Genomic DNA, 21526 nt, shown 5'->3' with positions numbered 1-21526 from the left:
TGACTTATGTTATGTACACGGATAAATCCTCTTTAGCGACATAGATAAATCATGAAATATATGCTACGAGATTCAAAGCTATGTTGATATTAGCGTTTTTGTTACGCCTCTAATCGCAAACATTATAGTACAATCTGCATCTATGTGTGCGAATAGGCTTTACCTTTATATTGCACGTATATACGTCATTTCCCTTCTTTGTTCTATGACAGAATTTAATGCGTTAATATTATAAAAATTATCTTACAAAATAATTAATGAATCAATATTTTTTATGATTAATCATAATCGTTCTCTTCAAATGTGACACAATTCAAACATTAAGTTTCCTAAAAATTTCTTAAAAATAGAAAAAAAACTATTTTCTACTTGATAAAATTATTGGCTAATCAAATAATATATCGGTAAAAAATATACATTCTTAACACGATCAAATATCATTTTTACTTTTATTTTATAATTAAATTATAAATATTTTATAATTTACTCTAAAAAAAGTCGTTCTTTTTGAGGTAACGATTGTTTTTAAAAAACTATCTTTTTTTAGTCGTGATAATTTTGACGTTTTTTTTTTATTTTTATAAAGTTAAGTTAGTTCCCGTTTGATTGTTAATAGGGTAATGTTCACTTAACTTATTTATGGTAATAACTTTTGTGAAAATCACGTTTTGTGTCATTTTTTAAATATAAGAGCGATGTGACGTAAGAATTAAGAAGTATTAAAATCACTGTATCATAATTTAAACTCCACAAATATTATAGTGAGAAATCATTTTACAAAAATCTATTAAACATTTTCAAAGAAGCATCTAAAAAATATTTCTAAGAAATGAAAATGTCTATTAAAAATATGTTTATTTAGCAAAGCGAACACAGTCACTCGCGTTTTGATTTATCGATATCTTGAACTTCTTCCTTGATTTGATAATGGGTAAGTGATGCAGGAAATCGGTTGGTGGTTAGTAACTAGGCGTAACAAGAGCACCGACTCGCCGGCCATGTCAGGCGATATATAGTGGCCTGTGGACCCTTGAATTCGTATTTATGTTTGTACCCGCCGTTTGGCAGCGACGGCGGCGGTGGCAGCGGTAGCGAGAGTCTCGCGGAATTGAAATGCAAATAGTGGGATCCCGGATGCAAATTCCGGTTGCACGGGGTAACGCCAGCCATCCTGAACGAATGAGCGGACGAACGAACGAACGAATGAACGAAACACGGCCTGGTGCGGCGCAGGCACGGATCAGTCCAGAACGGAACTAAAAGGAACGGAACCGAGTGGACCGCGGATAGAATGGGGCTGAGCGAGGCAGAGAGTGAGCGATGAGTGCGGCTGAAGAAGAAAGACAAAAAATTGATTGCAATTCGGCGCCACTCTCGGCTTGCCCGAGATAAAAGTAATGCGTTTCGTGCATAACGAGTCGCTCCACCTCCGCCGCCACCCAACGCCCATTTCCACCCTTTGACCCTCGTATGTTGCCCACGTTCTTCCCCTTCCGACCTCTTTTAGCCGCGGTACCATTTTGTTTTCTGGCGCTTTCTCTTTCTCATGATTTTTTTTTTGTTTTCTTGATTGCCATGCGAACCAGATATGTACGTTATATGGCACTGATCAACTAAACAGACAATCTCATCAAGTTGAAGAATATATAGAAGAATAATATTTTTTAATAAATCTCTTAAAAAGAGATTATATCCGAGTATATCTGAATTAAATTTAGGTCAAGTTCAATTGCTAATTGTAAATTTCCTGTATCAGTTTATTTACTAGCGTCATTCATACTCTTATTACATTGAATTATTATAAATAAAGAACATTCTTGCGCGCGTGCACGCACACACACACATAAATACTCATAGTGTTTACACAAATGCGAATGCTTGCGCATACTCACAAAAATAAAGATATAAAATTAAAAGATCGACCAATGACTTTAGTCAAAACGTTTAGTAATCTCTTATTTTCCACCCTCTTTGGCTTATACAGAATTGGATCGATACTTTATAATTATATTAAGTGAAGTTGTCGCAGGCGACGCCATCGTTGCATCGCTTATTTCGAAGTAGAAGTATCATTGCATCGAAATGGACGACAATCGGACGGTTAACAGGAAATAATTGGACACTCGTAGTTATCAGGCAGCCAAGCATATCCGTTATTCCCTGAATGGCTAAGGATTGGTTGTCAGTATTAGCTGGAGATATCGTTCAGATATCTACCTACTTAGATACATGGAACACATCAATTTTCTGTCACGTTTACCATGTTGATCGAATTAACGATCATGCACGACGTATTTCGTAGCATGGTATTGTTCGATGGACATCGGAATTTAAACGTGCTGTTTAGCCTAATTGATAAGATCGTGTGTCAGTTTTGCTTAAAATTATCTCGTTACTTTATCCGACAGATTTATATGATTTATATGAAAAATCTTAGTTTGTTTTTTACTAATATTTTATTAAAAAATTAATTCGGAATCTTAATGTATAATATCACGTTATCAAATTTTCTTCAAAAATTATCAAATAACGAACATAAATAAATAAATATAAAATATGTAATGAAAGATTTTGTTGATCTGAATATCTCATTTCAAATAAAATTCACATTAAAATTCAAACAATTCACATTAAAATTTTTATAAAAACTATATACGTTTTATTTCAAATAATTTTCCTTATATTTTACAATTCTAACATTTAACATAAAATTAAATATATGTTCTATTTCAGTTTTCAACTCTTGCAGATCCTCTATTAATAATTTAAAATAATAATTCTATTAATGTATTATGTAAATATATTTTTTACAATATAGATAATCTTATTTTTATTTCTCCTATTTAGCTATATTTTGTTATGAAAACATTGTTATTTTACTTTTGGAAATTAAGTTTGGTCACACACAGACCTTTCTTTTCAGACGCCGCACCCTATGCATACATATAAAGCTTCTACTGATCGTTTTCATGCGATGATCACGTCTTTTATGAAAGTCATGCTCAAACATTATTGATAGATTAAACAGATTGATGTTCTTTTTTAAACAGAATTAGCGCAGTCATATTGCTTTATATTATTCACATGAGTTAATAAGTCAAACTCGCGAAAAGAAGCAGTCGAATTTATAATTTTAATTTATGTAAAATAATTTCATTTTTCTCTAAATAGTTACTATCTATGTTCAATCTGCTGTCTTTTTATCGTTAGAGAAAAATTAATATTAATTTTAAAATACTGTTTTGATGTAATAAAAAGTAAATGTATATACCTTTAAAGTATTTTTTTTTCTTTAAATCTTTGTTCTTTTTTAAAAATGATAATTTTTTTAATTATGTCATTATTGTGACAAATAAATAATATTACTTCGTTTATTAATACTATGACAATTTCTACAACAAACTTGTAATTGGTAGTAGAATAATAGTAGGATTTGTTGTCAGCCTAGAATAAATTTAAGGTTGATTAGAAATCGCACGGATTATGCAGAAAGATAGTACACTACAAAGTTAGTAGAAATATAAACAATAAATATAACATATGAGAAGAATAAAGTACAAACTATAATAGCATACACAGCGTATTCTAATTAACGAAACAAAGAGATTCATATTAAGAAATAATAGAAGCTTCAAGAATAAGACCAAATTCGGCAAGGACAATAGTAAAGAGAGTAGGGCAAGGGATACAGAAAGAGTACGCCAGCATCCATGCGGTAGCGCCATCGATTACGTCGAAATTAACATTTAAAAGCGGAAAATTTGCAAGTGCCAGGAAGCCCGGCACAGAGCTAACTGTGAACTGTGCGGGGGAAACCATCGTACATAATAAAGTTGCATACACGTGCGCCCTCGTTACCGGGCGCGATCCGCGGATACGCGAGCGAGGAAGCAAACGCGGACTAGTGGAAAAGAGACATCGTCGAAAAGCGCGGGGATTGCAGCAGGGGGTACAAAAGGGTGGTTGGCGACGGGGGAGGTGGGCTCACGGTGGCAGAACCCTCGCTGCTAAATGTAAATGTCCGGCATTTGTTACTTCGCCTGTATGACCCGCTGCTGTTTGTTTGTATCTGCGGTACGGGAGCAGCGCGGTGGCGGTCGTGGAGACGCAAGAGGAGAATAGAGAAAGCGGAGAAAGAGCAAGCATCACCAACGGGCGTAGCGCTATTCGGTGCGGTTTTTGCCCCTGCTTTCAGTGTATGTCTCTTTTTTTATTTTTGCCTCCTCTGTACCCTCCCCCCTCCCCCTCTCCCGTCCGCGCCGACGTTCTGCGTAAGCTACCGCTTGGGCACACGCTCATTTGTAAAATTTTATGATGGCCCCCCCCCCCCCGCTGCGCCTTGTATCCATTATGTTGTATCCATTACGGACCATTCCTTTTTACGAATTTCGTTTTAATTACTGGCTTGTCCAGCTGGCGTAGCCTTCGGCGCGCACACGCGATCGCGCGGGAGGGAGTCCTAAACGACTTTACACATCGATCTGAGAATATTCCCGTGTATTGAAATCACGAAAAATTGTACGGTACCTCGCGGGCGAAACCGGTGATTGCGATTTTCTCCGCGCCCATCGTTAAGCTTGTGCGAGATAGGGCGCGATAAACGGCGAGCAGATAGAATGTCGGGACAGGGACATTAAAAATACAAAGGCTTGTAAAATTTACTCGACCGGTCAAAAGTGCGCGGTATTAACGAATCTCGAGTGCGATTAGTTTGACATAATTAAAATCGGAGCGGAAGTGATTTAACCTAGACCTAACACTTTAAAATTTTAAATAAAAGTTACAAAAATTCATCTTCTATTTAATTCCGTTGATAATTCTTGAAATAATTTATAATAGAAATTAATTTCTCTATTTTTTGTATTTTTAACTGAATAAATAATTTTATAATAAGATATATTAATATACATAAATCTAATTATGTATATTTTCATAAATTTACATTTTTCCTTAAAAAAAATATATATAATAACTTCATCTTTTTGACAAATAGTTATTTTTTTTATTTAAATAGTTATTTTTATGTCAACATTATTAAAATATATTAGGTGTTGGAATTAATTCGTAGCGTTTTACAAGTGATGGGAAGTACTTTCATTAATGTATTTTTTAATGCTCATGTGAAATAAATAACATTCTTTTTTAAAAACGCTACGAATTAATTCCAACACCTAATACTAAAATTATTTCCAAAATTGATAGCAAATAAAATCAATCTAATTATTTGTATTTCGTAAACTTAATGAATTTGATTTTGAGTAATACCACACATATCCATAGTATAAAATCCTTTTAAAAAATTCGTAAAAATAATGAATTAAAGCAGACATTGCAATACATACATATTTGCAAGCTTAATATTAAATTGTAAAGAGATAAATAGATTATGTATATCTTTAAGAGTAGATTGTTAAATATAGTAATGAAATTTGTTTGCTTTAACACAATTCTTTAAAAGAAATACCCTATATTAGTGTATTAAAGACATTTAAATTCAGTTTCCCTCAATAAATCAATAATATTGATGTCATAATGTAATTTGTGGTAATTGATTTCTGTGTAAGAGTTAATTGTTCATCTATTCAAAGTTTTTAAACATGAAAGAGCAACAACCTTGGATCTATTCTCACTCTACAATACGATTGAGTTTATTTCGACAATAGACGGCAGCTTGAGCTAATAATATTCCTCCCTCTGGGCAAATAGAGCAAAGTTTGAAATCAGAAACGCGAAGGGTTGTCTCGCGCCCCGACTTTCTTTTTTTTTACGTTGTATTATCTTTTCCTTCATCCCGCGAGTTTTACCAGTCTCTTTAGCCCGGCAAAGAAGAGAGTATTGTGCAGAAAACTTCCACGCGGTGTGTCAGGCTGCGCCGCCGACTGCCATACTTGTGTGAGACCGCCACTCTTTTGATATTTCAACGTAGTAGACGAGTGGCGTGTCGTAATGAAATCATCTCCAGTGCTTTGATCTTCTCCCCGTGCGGCACACCCCCTGGCCATCGTCGGTAACCTCCGCGTCGCTTTCCCTGGAAAACGCGTGGTCGTCCCCGCCATCCACGCGAATGTCCCACTCACCCTGCATCCGGCTCTACCAGTACCCTTCAGTCGCGTCTCCACGCAGACAGGTAGGCAGGCAAGGTACATGGGCCATTCCAACCCTACACACCCCCATAATGAGTTCCTTCTGCACTTCTTTACCGCAACGCATTTTTATCATGCAAAAAGCAATTTTCTAATTATGACAAGTGCTAACCGGTTATTCTTTGTTGGATACGTCTTTGTACTCTTTTCATTACATTTGCCGACCGACTCATAATTATCTTCTCGCACAAAGTTTTCCGCGCAGGAGCAGGTGCTAACGGAACCTAGAACGTAAAGTAAGCGTTGCACAACGTTAAAAGAAATTATACGCGGTGTGATATTGTGCAAGAATCGTGAGATGCTTTCTTTGCGCGAAAAACGGCAATAGATGGTGACGATGATGGATGTCGGAGCTGTTGCGTCAGAGACAACGCGAAGGACATAAGACGATGAAGTGCGAATGAGTCGTCTTTTTCTTTTATGTGATATGGATAGAAAGAACCCTCGATAACGCTCAGTACTTGTCTTTCAGTTTAACACTTCATGAACACGCAATATCACGTTGAATCACGACACTACAGGATGATGTAACTGCATTTGATCACACACGTCAGAAAGAAAACCGAAAAGAAAGCAACGTAGATAAAAAATAATAATACGCACAGTCCATATTTTATCTTTTCTGTACGGCAAAAATGTATGAACAATAAAAATGTCACTAATTAAAAAACAATTTGGCACCAATAAAAAGCTTCGTAATTACAAAATTGTAATTTTTAAAAGAGTTCTACAATAGTTTTTTCTTGAAAGCTTTGCATTTATCAATTATAATAAAAATAAATTAATAAGTCAATATAAAACTGCACAGATTAGCGTTGCAATCTTTCTGAAAACATAATAAGATTGTTATTACTATGTGAAAATGAAATATTTCAGACAATTTTTAATTTTTGTTTTGAAAATATCTACAAATATTCTCAGAAAGATGCAGTTTCTTTAATTGTGTCGCTGAATTATTCTAGCAATAATTATAACTAGTAATTCACTTAATGAAAGTTTGCTGTACTTTATAGTTTTCTAATAATTTTGCCAACTTACTTCCATAACAAAATATACTTATACAAAATAATTATTTAATTAATATTTACATGACTTAAACCATATAATTCAAACAAAAGTTTGAATTACTTTATTGTACTAAAGTTACAGTTAGCATTTCTAGCATCTATAATATTGTTATGTTACGTCATTATCAATATATTGTTTATTTAATGTATTTTGTTTAATAGTTATTACTATTTATTGTTTATTGTTTATTGTTATTTCACTTGAAAACAGAAATTATAATAATTATACATTTTAGATTCATCTCAAAAAGCTAAGAGAAGGACTGATTAAAATGTATTAAAAGAAAGATTGTTTACACAAGCGAAAAAAAAGCAACAATATAATACATAAAAAGGAATAATGGCAGGAATAAAGGCACTATTTACTATAGTGGACAGTGACGATGATCGATACGCGGATAAACGCGTTGACGAAGGCGCCAAGAAGCATAGAAGAGGAAAAGGGACAAGAAGCTTGTTCTTTGTATGAGAGAACCATGACCGTGGCGACTATATAAGGTGTATCGAGCAACAAGGACTAACGGCCTTTAATTAATAAAGTTACGCGAACAACTCTCAAAGTCTTCCTGCCTCCCGTCCCCACCCACTAGCAGCTATTTCCTTCGCTTTAGAAATTCTGGTATTTTCCCCCACTTCCCCTCATTGCTCTTCGTACTTCGCATCTTTCATAAAGGCCTACCTGCGAAGTTGTAACCCTTTATTGGATGAGAAAGTACCTTCCGCTTACTTTGCAGAGATACTTCCCCATGAATTTTCCTTCGATGACGATAATTATGATTGTTTTTTTATTATACATATATATAATTTTTTATATTATAGTATTTTAAAAAATTTAACAGTTTATAATATTAATAATGTTTGATAAGTAAATTAATAAATAAATATAACACAAATTTATTTATATACTCTTTAAATCTAAATTAGTAGATAATCACTGATATCAGTGCCACTGGTAATCAATCAATGAAATATGAGATCCTTAACCTATCTAATGTTTATTATATGATCTAACTAACCTTGTTAGTGCATAAATTCAGTGAATGTAGCATTAGAAGATTGAAATTAACGTTAATTAAGTATTTTAATTATATAATATTTAAATATTCTTCCTTTTTTAATTGAACTTCACTGATTATAGTGCAAGTATGCTACTGGATAATTAGTGACTTATCAACTGATTTAGATTGAGAGAGTATAGATGTAACAATTATCAACTTAAATTTTTTTTCAAATTTGCGTTTATCTTGCTTACATTTCTTTCCATTATGAAATTAATAAAAATCATTATATGAATAGAAAGAATAGCTTCATATGAAACACGAGATAGTTGTGTACAAGATGTTATGTTATGTAGATATATTTTATGAAAAATTTATGAGACGTATTGGAAAATATCCTCTTAATAAATTACATCAAATGAAAGATAATGCTATCAAATCATGATTAAATATTCATAATAAACTTTTGGCAACAGGTGTTATCGCATTTCTTCTTATGTATTATTAAAAATATATAACGGCACTTTGTGTTTGTAATTACATTTTTTATATCCGAGATAAGAATGGGGGGATTACAGCTAATAACTACAGCTATATCTGATTTTTAATTAAAAATTGTGTGATTTTTCATTAATTGCACTTAGATTAATATAGTCATAAAGATTTAGAAATAGAGTGTCATTCTTCGTACTAAAAGTAACAAAAGTAAATATATTTAAAAATAAAAACTGATTCACAATATTCTCTAACAAAAACAATTTATTTATTCTAATAACAATTATTTATTCTAAGTCCATAATAAAAATTTTGTATAAAATAAGCTCTTTAATTTTGCTTGAATAAAAGTCATAGAAAGTTAACGTTTCATCTTTTGAGCACATTCAGGTATTCTAGCTTATAGAAATTTATACGTGCAGTTCAAGAAGCGGTGTACACAGAACGTGAACACACATTTTACAGTCACGTGTAGACACTCCGAATTTGTAATACATACGAATGTCGTGGCTCGCGCATATATAACACCATATATGTATACAACAGAGTATACATTACCGTTATGTAAATTATATAGTACATATACACATATGTAATGCGTAAACGTTGCTCGTAATAGTGCATGTGTGTTGGACTTTTGCTACGTATATTAAGTCAGCGACATTTTCACGTGCATTACACGACGCGTACTTACATGCGGCATAATGGAAATATATGTATAGCATATTCAACGTAATATGCATAGAGTGACGTAAGAGTCACTTCACACATCGTTTATTGATCAAACGTTTCGCGTAGCACACGTTAAATACATATAAACGTTTTCATTGATTTAGGACCTATTAATCTTTCTATATTATTCAACGAAATCTTATAACGAGATTTTTTTTTTGAACATAAAAAATTTCTTCTCATATAATACATGTTTTGTTTAAAATTACAAATTTAATTTTACATTTCTCCAATTACTATTTGACAAAGTCAGTATATTTTTAGTTTATATTTTTAGAAAACATATGAAAATAATATAAAACTAATTTTTTCAATTTTTGGACAATTAATTAATATTATTGTATTCTGTAAATAAGTCTATATTACGTAGAAATTCTTTTAATCTGGCACATTATAATTAATAACTCGCGGAATACATATTTCCTCCTCATTGGCGCGTCGGCGCCAAGAACGGAAAGGGTTGAAGATCTTTCCAAACTATGCTACAGCTTCAGGGACTACACGGAGACGAACCCCCGGAAAAGGAAGCACCACCCGTGGATTGCCAGACTTCAAGAATTAAACCGCGTTCCCTCTGCCAACATCGTGACGTCTTGCTCGTACTATGGCGCATCGGTCGCCGTACTTCTCGGGAGAATCTTCCAGCGAGTTATGGCTTGCTAAAGAAAATTGACTTGAATCTACGCCAGGATAATAAAAGCGCATGGCTGCGAGGAAGCGTGGGCGAGAAAAATGAAGAAACAATCCCGACACCATAAGCGATACCGGTAAGGAAGAAGTCGTTCAAGTCTGTAAAATGGCCAGAAGGAAAACCCTCCTCATTATATAGATTATAGATCGTGGCTGTCGGCCTTAATGTTAATAAATATCTATTAGTGAGCTTCGAAACTTATATCGCACCGATGTTACGAGCGATATTAAACGCCCTATAGGTATTCTATTATTTTTGAACATTTCCTCCATTCTACACTTGCTAAGTATGTTTGATATTTTATCTAAAAATAATGTAGTAAACAGATCTGAATATTATTACATAAAAAAGATATGATGTTTAAATTATATTAAATTATTATATTTTATTCTCTCTCTCTCTGACAAATAGTTGTTACTTAATTGTTTTAATTCTGTTTTACTTATTATCGATTATTTATGTTTGATATAGAAAAATTAAATTTTTTATACTTGCATTATGGGGGGTGGGGGGGGTGGGAATGAAATTCTAATAATGATAAATAATATTGAGTTGGCATTAATATTGAGAATAATATTCATATTCATTGAGAGTAATATCACGTAATATTTCTTTTATTATTGCTATTACTATGTATATTACCGATGTCATCCTACAGCAGTATCATTTTATAAATTATGTAAGTAATTTTATTGGTACTATTTATGTAATAGCATAGTGAGACAGAATATACTGATACTGATCAAGAGACTTGAAAATGTTTTATTGCATTAGAAAATTAACAATAAGCAGAGGAGATTCATAAAATCAAGTACGCATTTTGTTCAATTAATGTGGACTGCTTTACGTGCAGAAAATTATGTTATACATGATAATACATCATTATTTTTCTTTCTATGCAATTGCATGCTATTAGTATTATAATAGCGTTCTTTTTCTAATGCACACGTATGTGCATGTTTAATATAATTAACGTATACATTAAGAATTCAACAGTACTGTTATTATTATGATATTTTCTGCGATATATAATAATCTTTTATAAAAATATATTCCCTCATCAAGTTAATGTTATCCGATATTTTTAGAATATTCTTTTTGCATATAACTGCATCAAGCAATCGAATAGTTTTTTACCTTATTCGGTGTCGTTGCTTGTTGCTGCGGCGAACAGCTGGTGCTGTGTATAGTCGGCTGATTGGTTGTCGCCGGCACGATGCCCTGATGATTCAGATGGCTCAGCTGATTCAACTGGGTGAGCTGCTGTGGTTGCTGCACCGGATTCTGGGTGTTGGCCTGCAGCTGTTGATGATGCGACTGGTGCGCAGGATGAGTCGTCTGATGATGCGTCGCAGGGAAGGTGGGTACCGTGAACGGGACGAACAGCATCGGGCTGCCGAGGATGTGCGCACCACCTCCACCCAATGCCCCCGTCTCCTCCCTACACCTTTTTTGTGCGTTTTTGGTTTTGGGTAACTTTCTTTACTCCATCAACCGTGTTTTTTGTTTTTTTTTTTTCTTAATTTCGGCGTGCTACTACGTGTATCGTTACTTTTATTATGTTACTTTTGTCAAGTACTGCCGACGACGATGACGAACAGAGTAGAAGCGTAGCAGTAGCACTAGTAGTGGTAGTAGTGGTAGTAGTAGAGGTAGAAGTAGTGGTAGTGGTACTAGTAGTGGTAGTAGTAGTAGGGGGGTAGTAATACGTGTCGAAGTGAAGCTACAATGTATGTTTAATAATTTATCATTACCTGCACTCCTGCCCCAGCCCCTGGTGCTGGGGGTGGGCGTAGGGGGCGGCTCGGACGGAGGTGGTGGACGCCACCCTCGCTACCCTCAGCGATAGACCGCCCCGCTGGCTGGTAAGCTGGACCGAAGTTGGTTGGTGATTGCTATGCACGCAGCAACAGGCACGGCAGCCGATCGACTGTTGTTGATTCGGGATAGCCTGGAGATGATGAGTTAGGGGGCCCCTGGGCCCCGTGGAGGAGGGAGAACACGGGTACACCCCAACCAGGCAACCCACCACCGCAGCCCCGGGGCCCGGTGCGCTCGGTGCCAAGGCGCCTGTGGACGAGGCCACCCCAAGCTCGCTGGCCCTCCGGCAACCACTGCACCACTGCACCCACCCTCCTTGTTGGGGGGTTTGTTGATACGTCCTGTTGACGTCGATCGTTGAGCCGGACTGAACAACCTCAACTTGGGCTTCTTTAAACTCACGATTGCCTGCGGGTGGGATTTTGCTACTTTGTTGTTGACTTGGGGCGATTTACTCTGAACTTGCGCGTGGCGTACGCTGATTCTTGATCTGTTCCAAATCTTCTTGGATCAAGCGATAACAATCAACAGAGAAGGCTTGAATCGCTTCACTTCGACTTGCTTTTTAAATATGTATCACAACACCGACACTTACGTAGAGAGCTGCTTACTTTAAATGAATTAATGGAAAATCACAGTTCTCACTGCAGCTTTATGGCGAACAAAGATGAGTTTTAACAAACAAATTTAACCACCGATGTGTTCTGTTTTTAAATTCTGTTAGCACCGTTGTTTACCACAGAACAACCCGATCGTGTTGAGAACTGCCTTTTACGTTTGTCACAATTTTCTAGGAAATGTTTTGAAGAATATACTAGATTTTATCGAATTTTGTCCTGTGGAATGTGTTTACCGCATACTCTTGGCGCAGTCGACGCTCACGGCCACGTGGTCGACTTGGGTAATCTAGTATATCTATTAGTAGGAGTGCCGGTATGGTTGTGGATCACAAAACATCTATTTTTGTGTGTACGCCACCGCAATTAGAAAAGTTTGCAATATATTTTCTTGTCAAAATAATTTCTTCTTTCTTTTAAAGTGAATATTCAGAACAAACCATCGCATTAACAATAATTAAGTATTAAATTATAAATAATGGGCTTCAAGACTCAATTATGTCTGTAATAGTACAATTGTTGAACACGTTTCATCGCATTGTATATAAAACCGGCAAACTAATGATGTCTTCCTAGTCAGTAGAGCATGTGTGTTTCAGTCTCAGCAATCTGTTCGGGTCTGTAACGGAGCAATCTGTTTTGGAGCCTGTATCAGTTGATCCAGCAATAAGTCATAAAACATGTATTCCCACTTTATGATTGAAGATACTGCAGCATGTATGTCTACTGTATGTATCTTGCAACTTGCAATTGCATATTATTTGTTATTAAAACTTATTAAAATCTTCCTGATGATGACTAGACTATGGTGAACAACACTCGCAATCGCACGCGTCGCACAAAGGTTTTAGCTTACGAACGCGTTGCGGAAAAAGACACGAGGTTCGCGGTACACGCACAATTGGAAGAACGATAATCACTGATCGTTCAAATAGCACCTTCTTTTATTCTTGCTAACGCTGCTTTAAATATCTTTCATGTATGACAGGTATGGACCATAGAAATCTGTTTAAACGTTATTGCCGCGCAAATGACATATGAAATAAAAAGCGGCGGTTACTTTCGATCTTTGTAAGAGGATCCACCCCTTAATTGCGGCGACTTTCTCTATTTCCTTCACGGGTAAATCAAACAAAGCGGCCGGTCCTCGCGATCGTACAAATGAGGTTAAAGACACGACGGGTGGAAAAAGAGGGAACCTAACCCGTAATGTTGGAAGGTCGCTCGCCGACTGACTAGCACTTCCGTTCAGGCTGTTGTGCGATTCAGAGTGGGGGATGCTTCGTTGGGTTGTTGTGTGTAGGGGTTGGTGGCGGTGGGTCGACTCGTCGGTTGGTTGGTTGGGGTGGTTGTGTGTGCTTCGTTCTTGCTGTGCGCGGGAAATCAGGGGCTTTCAAGCCTCCAGGATCTGTACGGCCCGGCGAAGTAGCGACCAGTTTCACGTGGCTCGTACTAGCTTGAGTTCAACTACTTTCACCCTGCGTCTCGTTGTCAATACCGGGAGTTTTTATAAAAGTTCAACGCCGTGAATTTTAAGTAGGCAACGCGTGTCGCAAACACGAAAATTCCCGGAATATCAAGCTGATGTTTATTTATTTATTAACACGGAAGTTGGTAGCAACGAGGGAGCGTCTGTTCATATAAAGATCATTTCTCACTTCTAAAACAATGTGTTGGAATTGGATAAACGTCGCTTGTGTTCTTAGAAATTTAATCGTGTTGCGGTGAAATATACGAGCAAGTAATCAAGACAAAAGGATAAAACACGATTTGGTGAGTAAGTCGATTAAACGATGAGAAGAAATCGAGATGTACGAGAGACTGCGTAGGGTATCAGGTGCGCGCTTATCCTATCAATCGAATTATCTAGAGTTTGTCGCAGCTGCTTCAAAATATCCTTTTATCTCGATAGATACAAACCAGATATCAATCAGCGTTGGTTATTCAATTTCTAAGGACATAAAATAAATCGGTCTTGATATATTGGGATTCGTCACCAGATATCTAAGTAAAATTTATTTTGAATATAATTTTCCAGCCTCGTAACGATTAAAATAATTCAAATAATTTTAGCGTGCTAATCAAATTAGCGTTAATTAATATTCGGATCGATAGATTTCGGATGGATAATGTCACTTGAAATCTCACAAATCTTTATATTCTTTGCTAGGCCATAAAAGACGTTTGGCCGTCGGACACGAGCACCATTCTACGAGCAGATTATAATTTGTTGAAGCGTATTTCTGGAAAGATTCTCACGTTACCTTGCACTAAAATAATCACTTAAACATACGCACTTGGAGCACCTGTCACAATCGTCGAACTTGTCACTGCTGAAAAACGTTGTCACTTTCGCGAACGTCTTTCCGTTTTCAGAACGGTGTCTCTCGAACGGGCGCCGAAGAACGACGGGGGGAACGCGTACCGGTTCGTAAGCGTGGTTGTTTGTACGCGTGCGTCCTGATATGGTGTTGTGTTTATGCGGCCGGCGATTGTAGGTATTGGCGTGACGGTGAGGGAAAAAGTGTCACAGCGCGAGTTACAAGCGATGGATAAAAAAATTATAATGGCGGATGAACAGACGGATATAGGGTGGTAGTGTGACGGCGTCTCGTAGACTAGGGTGTAATAGACTATGGATTTGGTGGAGCGCTGGTCCTGCACGTAGGTAGGCAGCGTGGAGACAAGAACCCTGTATCGCAATGTATCGCGGTGGTGGTGGCGACGACGGCGGCGGCAGCGGCGGCGGCGGCAACGGTAACTGGAGGGGTGGTCCGTCAGGCTGGAGGGGCGAGTGGGTGGCAGAGGGTAGGAGTCTGGCTCGTTCCTTCCTTCGTTCGAAGTGGTAGAAGAGAGGGTAGGTCAGACGATCCCGAGACTGAGGGCGCGCAGAGCGCCGTTTCTCGTGCGGAAACAGTTACCGTTACTTCCGTTGCTGATGTCGTCATGTATATCTTGTTGTTTTTTGGCTTGATTTCTTGCTTTTCTAACGTGGCACGGATTCTGTCTTTCTAGATTGACTTATATTACGCTATGTTTCTGCATTATCCATGTCGAAAAATGGATGATTAAATATCTATTTATTACACAATAATGGAATTCTGTTATGTTGTAGTCTTAATTTCAAAGTCTGCTATTTTTATATTGATTACAGGTAAATATGTAATAAGATATTGAAAAAATAAAAAGAGTTCAGTAATAAGTACAGAAGGGGAGGTACCGGTGTCGTATGGGGTTGATTGTCAAAATCTCTTTTTTTTACTGTAAATTGTTGATTATTGTAATATTAATTTGTCGTGTAAAAGGCTTTGCACCAAAAGCATTGTGTATATAACGACTTTTAAGAAAATAAAGTTAATGAGTAAATCTTCTTTATTTCCTATTTTGCTGTCTGATAAGTTTTTAGCACCAGTCGCGATTTTCTTGTAATTATGAAAAATAGCATGTCTTAGAAAATTTTTGTAGTTGAGTAATTATTATTCTGACAAAATTTGAATACAATCTCTTTTATTAAAAAAAAAAAACGATCATATGGAGTAGGATGTCCAAAATAAATCAGGATTAAGTAATCAATTCTGATCGACTTCTTTTTAAAAAAGATGTTTACAAATATAATATTTTATATAGATATTTTTTTTTCATTTTTCATATAGAAACTATAAGTAGTACAAAAGCTGAAAAGCAAAATATATATTTTATGATAAAAATAACTGTTATACTTATATCAATATCATAATTACTATTATTTATATATTCTTAAAATATAGAACTGAAATTAAAATAAAAATTATTTTTTGTATGTCTCATTGTTCATAAAAAATATATTACTACTAATCCTGGAACATGTTACAATCAACTTTAAGTATGGGGCTAATTGTTACATTTTTGTAGCTTTAATTAAAATTAAATTATTTATTTACGATGATGTATTTAAAAGTAATATTTTTCTCTCAATACCTAAGGGATGTAATTATATTATATAATGCTTTAAAATTTTACATATACTTTTTTTTAAAAATCATTATTAAAAAACTATGACAACCAGTCTGCTCTACGTCATTCTGTCATAAAAATTTTGATGAAAGTGTGAATATTTTTCTCTTTTGTGTTAGTTTGCTAAGAGAGAAGTGTAACCAAAGGAATGTGGTTAGCGCCCCGATGAATCGATCAGTACTGGTCATTTGGCTCCCTTTGTCGTACGTGTTAATTAAAAATTGCTGGCGGTTATCGTCGTAGAAGGAATCACGCACATGCTTGTAATTAATTCATCAATAAATTCCCATCAGACCATCCTCAGTAATCTCACAGCGTTTATCGTCTATGCTGCTGAAAATTTCATCTTTTCCAAACTAATAATTACTGAGGTTTTTTATAAAACATTTATTAACTGTTCACGAATGAGATAATTATTCTATAATTATGATCGAAATAGCATAATAATATGTATATATTCAACTATTCACAATCCAAATTCATATACTATGCAATGTAATTATTAAACTATTGAAGCGATGTACAAATACAAAAAAATAACTTACTTAAAACTTGTTTTGCTATTACTTACAAAAAATTCTTAAAATGCTTTTTATATAAATAGATAAATTTAGAAGAACTTGTTTTTTTATATTAAAAATTTATTATTTTATTAGCTTCATTATATATATATATGTTTTAAAAACAGTACGTAAAACATATTTCCTTCATCAAAATACTCTAATCAAATTTCCATTACCATTAAGAAGCAAATGAGAAATATAGTAATGCGGATCAACGAAGGCAAAGTCGACAATTGTAAAGACTTTAAATGCGATTCGCGACTCATCTATAATTCAAAGCGCCCGCGGTCGGCGGTCTTCCATTGGGTCGCCATCAACGAGCAGGCTCGCGAGCACGATAGATATGGTGTACACACTGCGCCCAGGAAATTTCGTATTTTCGTGGCTAATGACTGAGGAACGAGACGGTAATGTATTCTATGCGGAACATCTACTATGCGCTCCCCATTAGCATTTGTAATGCGCATCTACCCCTAACTTGGGGCGCAAGCGTTGACGCGCTCGGCGCAAACCCATCAACGTACCATTTATAGCACCGTTTCGTGCCCGCGTACGCGGAGAAAAGAGTTTACTACTCGTTGCTGGTGAATATGTTAATAGGATGCACCCGTGCAAGCAGCCCGCTCGTAGCATCATCCGCGTTATAACGCAGCCGTTGCAAGATTATGGTCGCTCGGCGTCGAGATATTTTTCCGCGTCTCCCAAAGGCCGCGATAATACGCGGAGGTAGATGCACCATTAAGAGGTCTTTCACATGTCATGCGAGCGCAATCGTTACATCCGTTTGTCAATGCTTTGTGATTCGTTTTTTTTTCTGCACGGTGGCCAAAGCGATTTCCACTTATCGCTTTTGCATGGAATGCCCTTATCGACTTTGCCGAGCTGCGGATAATCGAGGCGACGTATCGCGTGCGTGCGTTCGCCGCACGGCAACACGTGTGTTTACACTTCTGCATTGCCAAGGTATTTTTCTGTTACAATCGATATCGCATTTTCTGCTAACAATATAATAAAGAATGCTAAATATTATGTATACATCGGAACTCGACTTATCTTCGTCTATGAAATTTTTTATTTGGAATAGGAATATAACTCATCACACAAACAAAATATATTTGAAAGAATACATTAATTTATAATTTCTTTCTTTTTGTTTTTTTCTTCTTTATTATACTAGAAATTGTTAAGAAACAAAAGTCAGCAATCATAATTTAACAAAATCAAATTTAATAATTTCTTAAAATTTCTATAAAATAATTAATTTGTGTAGCGTTTATATCGATATTTAAGAGTCTTTTACCGAATATTCTGCGAGAATATCATGCAGAACATTTCGCAACGATGTTGCCACGAAATTCACCAAGAAATGCACAACAAACAAATGCGGCTTCTGGCGGCGATAACGCCGTAATTAACACTTCAGCCGGTGTGCCGTGCAATCTCGCCGGATGTGTTTCACGTAGGGAAGTACCGCAGCCGCTATAATATCCATGAAAAACGCTTGTTCAGAACCGGAACGACCGTCGAGACCTGGGAACGTCCCGAAGCGCAGAGGTGGTGACAGCAAAGGCGACGGGCGCAATAACGGATAAGCGGAGCAATCGGACAGTTCGCGAGCGGCCTCTGCTCCTGATGGGCTGGACGATGGAGAGACACGGCTGTAGGGAGTCGGTATATTTATAATGACCCTATATGTATGCAAATGGCTGCATATCGTACGCTCCTATTTCGCTTGCATCGCTCGCACTCGCACGTGAGAGAAAGCTCGGTCCACGCAACCTATCTGCCTCTCCTCGAATCCCTCTATCTCTCCCTCTTGCCTCTCCCTCTTCTCTCTCTCTCTCTCTCTCTCTCTCACCTGTATTTTCCAAACGCACTCACGTACGCCGTGGTTGCGTGTGCAATTACGAACACGCAGAGGCGACAGCGAGCTGAGGGATGGAGATGCATCGATTGTGCGTAAACGCGAGTCAACGCAATTCCACGAGAGACCGCGGCACAATTTTGCAGTTAACCAGGTCTTTTCGGCCATTATACACGGTCTCACGGCATATTCCTGATAGATATGACAGATCGCTTTCCGGACGAGAGCGTTCTAACTTGACAACGAACATAGTATAACTTTCTATAGGTTCGCTATAAAGGAGTATAGAACTCATACGCCTCCATTTATGAACTTTCTGATGAAACACATATTTTATCTCCTCTCTCAGGAGAATTTTGCAGGCATGTACTGATTAACATACTGAATGTGTATTTGTATTAATATTAATACCTGAGTAAGTTGATTGCAAACATAATATTGTATGCGCAAATATATATGTAATTTTTGCCTAAAAATCTTTATAGAAATGTGCATTAATCAAATGACACATATTTAATAAACTTACACAATGTTTTCAAATCTATAAATATAACATGTTAACATATATTCAATTGATATATGGGATTTACGCATAAAATCTTATCAACATTTGATTTTATCACTTGCTGATGCATGCGGTGAAAAACAGTAATATATTGCGATTTTATCTTCATTTCTGATTCGTTGCTGATGCAAATTTGAGCTATATATTTAACGATTTTATTAAAATAACTAAATTTTAGCAATTTTTAATATAGATATTAATTTACATCTTTAATTATCTTTTTAAATCAGCAAAGACACATCGGAAAGGACATTAATAAATTAATACACCACGTATTTTAATAAAAATAAGAAAAATAGAAAACACGCGTGCTCTTAAGAATTGATTAGCAGAGTATCTTTAAATAATTTAGTAGATTTTTAGAAATCTTAAATTTAAAATTATCCTAGATGTAAAATTTGGTCAAAATATTATTATATGTGCTTTTACAATACGATAAAATACATTCATCTTTTTCTGATCTAAAACTCGCTTTGCGTAAATGTCGATAGGGCACATCGCGATGCACATAAATTATAACGATAAACATGTTATTTATAGACCAACATAAATTGGCTATGCTAATTTCTGCTGATCAGCAGGAAACTGCGTTGGGGGATCGCCATAGTCGTGTTCATTGAAAACAAATTGCAACCTATGCCAACGCTACAAATCTCACCGTTTAGTCAATATGCAACGAGAAATAAAAATCTCTTTTGCATTTAATAATAATCTCTTATGTACCACTTTCATAATTTCTAATTAACTGTAATTGTGGACAATAAAAATGTAAGTTATGAATGTGAAACGATTACGAAGAACAGATATTATTTTACGTTATGTATATTAATTATTAATTAATTATTACGACATAATGAGTATACAAATTGTTTCACAAATTATATATTTATTACTATAATTATTCTGTAAAATGAGTATGCGAATATTATTGTACCAATTGAGCATTATTAATTTCCGCATTCCGTAATAAGACAAGTTATATAGTTACATAGTTTTTTAATGGAAGAAAAACTTTTGTATGTAATTAATATTATCAATTTTATTTAATTTTAGTGATCTTATTATTATATTAAAATCATCCTAATAAAGTAAGTAACAAGTTTAAGGTACCGTTAAAGCGCGCTTAAAGTTATGGCATTCTATCCTTCATAACCGCATGACATTAGTACAGCATACAACAATATACCACGATAAAATAGGATCAGCAAGAAGTAACAGCAACAGTCGCCAGTTTCCCGCTACTAGTTTCTGTCTCCGCGGTCTTGTTTTGCAGTACGAAACCGTGAACTACCTTAAATAATTGCGAGCTTAAACGTGTTTTGCTAGAAGCCGAGCAAAAGAAGCGAGGCAATCAAAGGAGAAGACTGTCGAAAGAAGAATAAGAAAATTACAGTAGTAAAAAGTTTGGGAACTATTTGAGTATATTTGTTCACTCAAAATCCAATGATCTCAAGCAATACATGAACACGATTTACTAATAATAAGCAGATGAATGTACAAAGTAATAAGATAATTCTTTAGTCAATAAACTTGATCAAGTATAAGGTTAGTAAATTTAAAATTATTAATGCGCTTAAACATTATGCGATTTACTAGAAATAATTAATAGATTTTAATAATAAACTAATTAACAGCTATATAATATTTGTTAATTACTGCATAGTGCAATTACATATGTATTATATATCGCACTCCCATAAGAAATCACAAGCTAAAATTTTTTGAATTAGTATTATATGCGGATTGTGTTCTAAATATGAGTACATTGACTTTTAATCAGCAAAACTGATATAAATTAAATTCAAATAAAAAATAAAAAAGAATTAAAAACGGGAAGATTGTGATACAAATCAAAATAGGGGCAAAATTAATATAATTATCTACAAGTATTACTTTTAGAGAACTTGAAGTAAGCAATTTATAATTAATTCTAAGTTAATTTACATTTAATACTGCCGTAATAAATAATTAATCTTA

The 21526-nt window shown here is 35.5% G+C and overlaps 1 protein-coding gene across 2 annotated transcripts in view; it reads right to left on the bottom strand.

Moving 5' to 3' along the window:
• Positions 1-15172, bottom strand: part of LOC105154894 (nucleolysin TIAR) — a 433573-nt gene extending 418401 nt beyond the window's left edge. The window contains exons 1-2 of one of the 2 annotated variants that reach the window (XM_011070679.2): positions 11881-15172; positions 11264-11573 (exon numbers count right to left, since the gene is read on the bottom strand). In XM_011070679.2, coding sequence (XP_011068981.1) covers positions 11264-11515 — 252 coding nt within the window. In that variant the 5' untranslated portion in view covers positions 11516-11573; positions 11881-15172. Of the gene's footprint in view, positions 1-11263 lie in introns of both variants that reach the window. The other variant, XM_011070678.2, reaches the window with a different exon arrangement.
• Positions 15173-21526: the final 6354 nt, after the last annotated feature.

The sequence above is a fragment of the Acromyrmex echinatior genome, chromosome 1 (assembly GCF_024713525.1).
Source record: "Acromyrmex echinatior isolate Ae372 chromosome 1, ASM2471352v2, whole genome shotgun sequence".
Taxonomy (NCBI): Eukaryota; Metazoa; Arthropoda; class Insecta; order Hymenoptera; family Formicidae; genus Acromyrmex; species Acromyrmex echinatior.
This window is presented reverse-complemented; position numbering and strand designations above follow the sequence as displayed.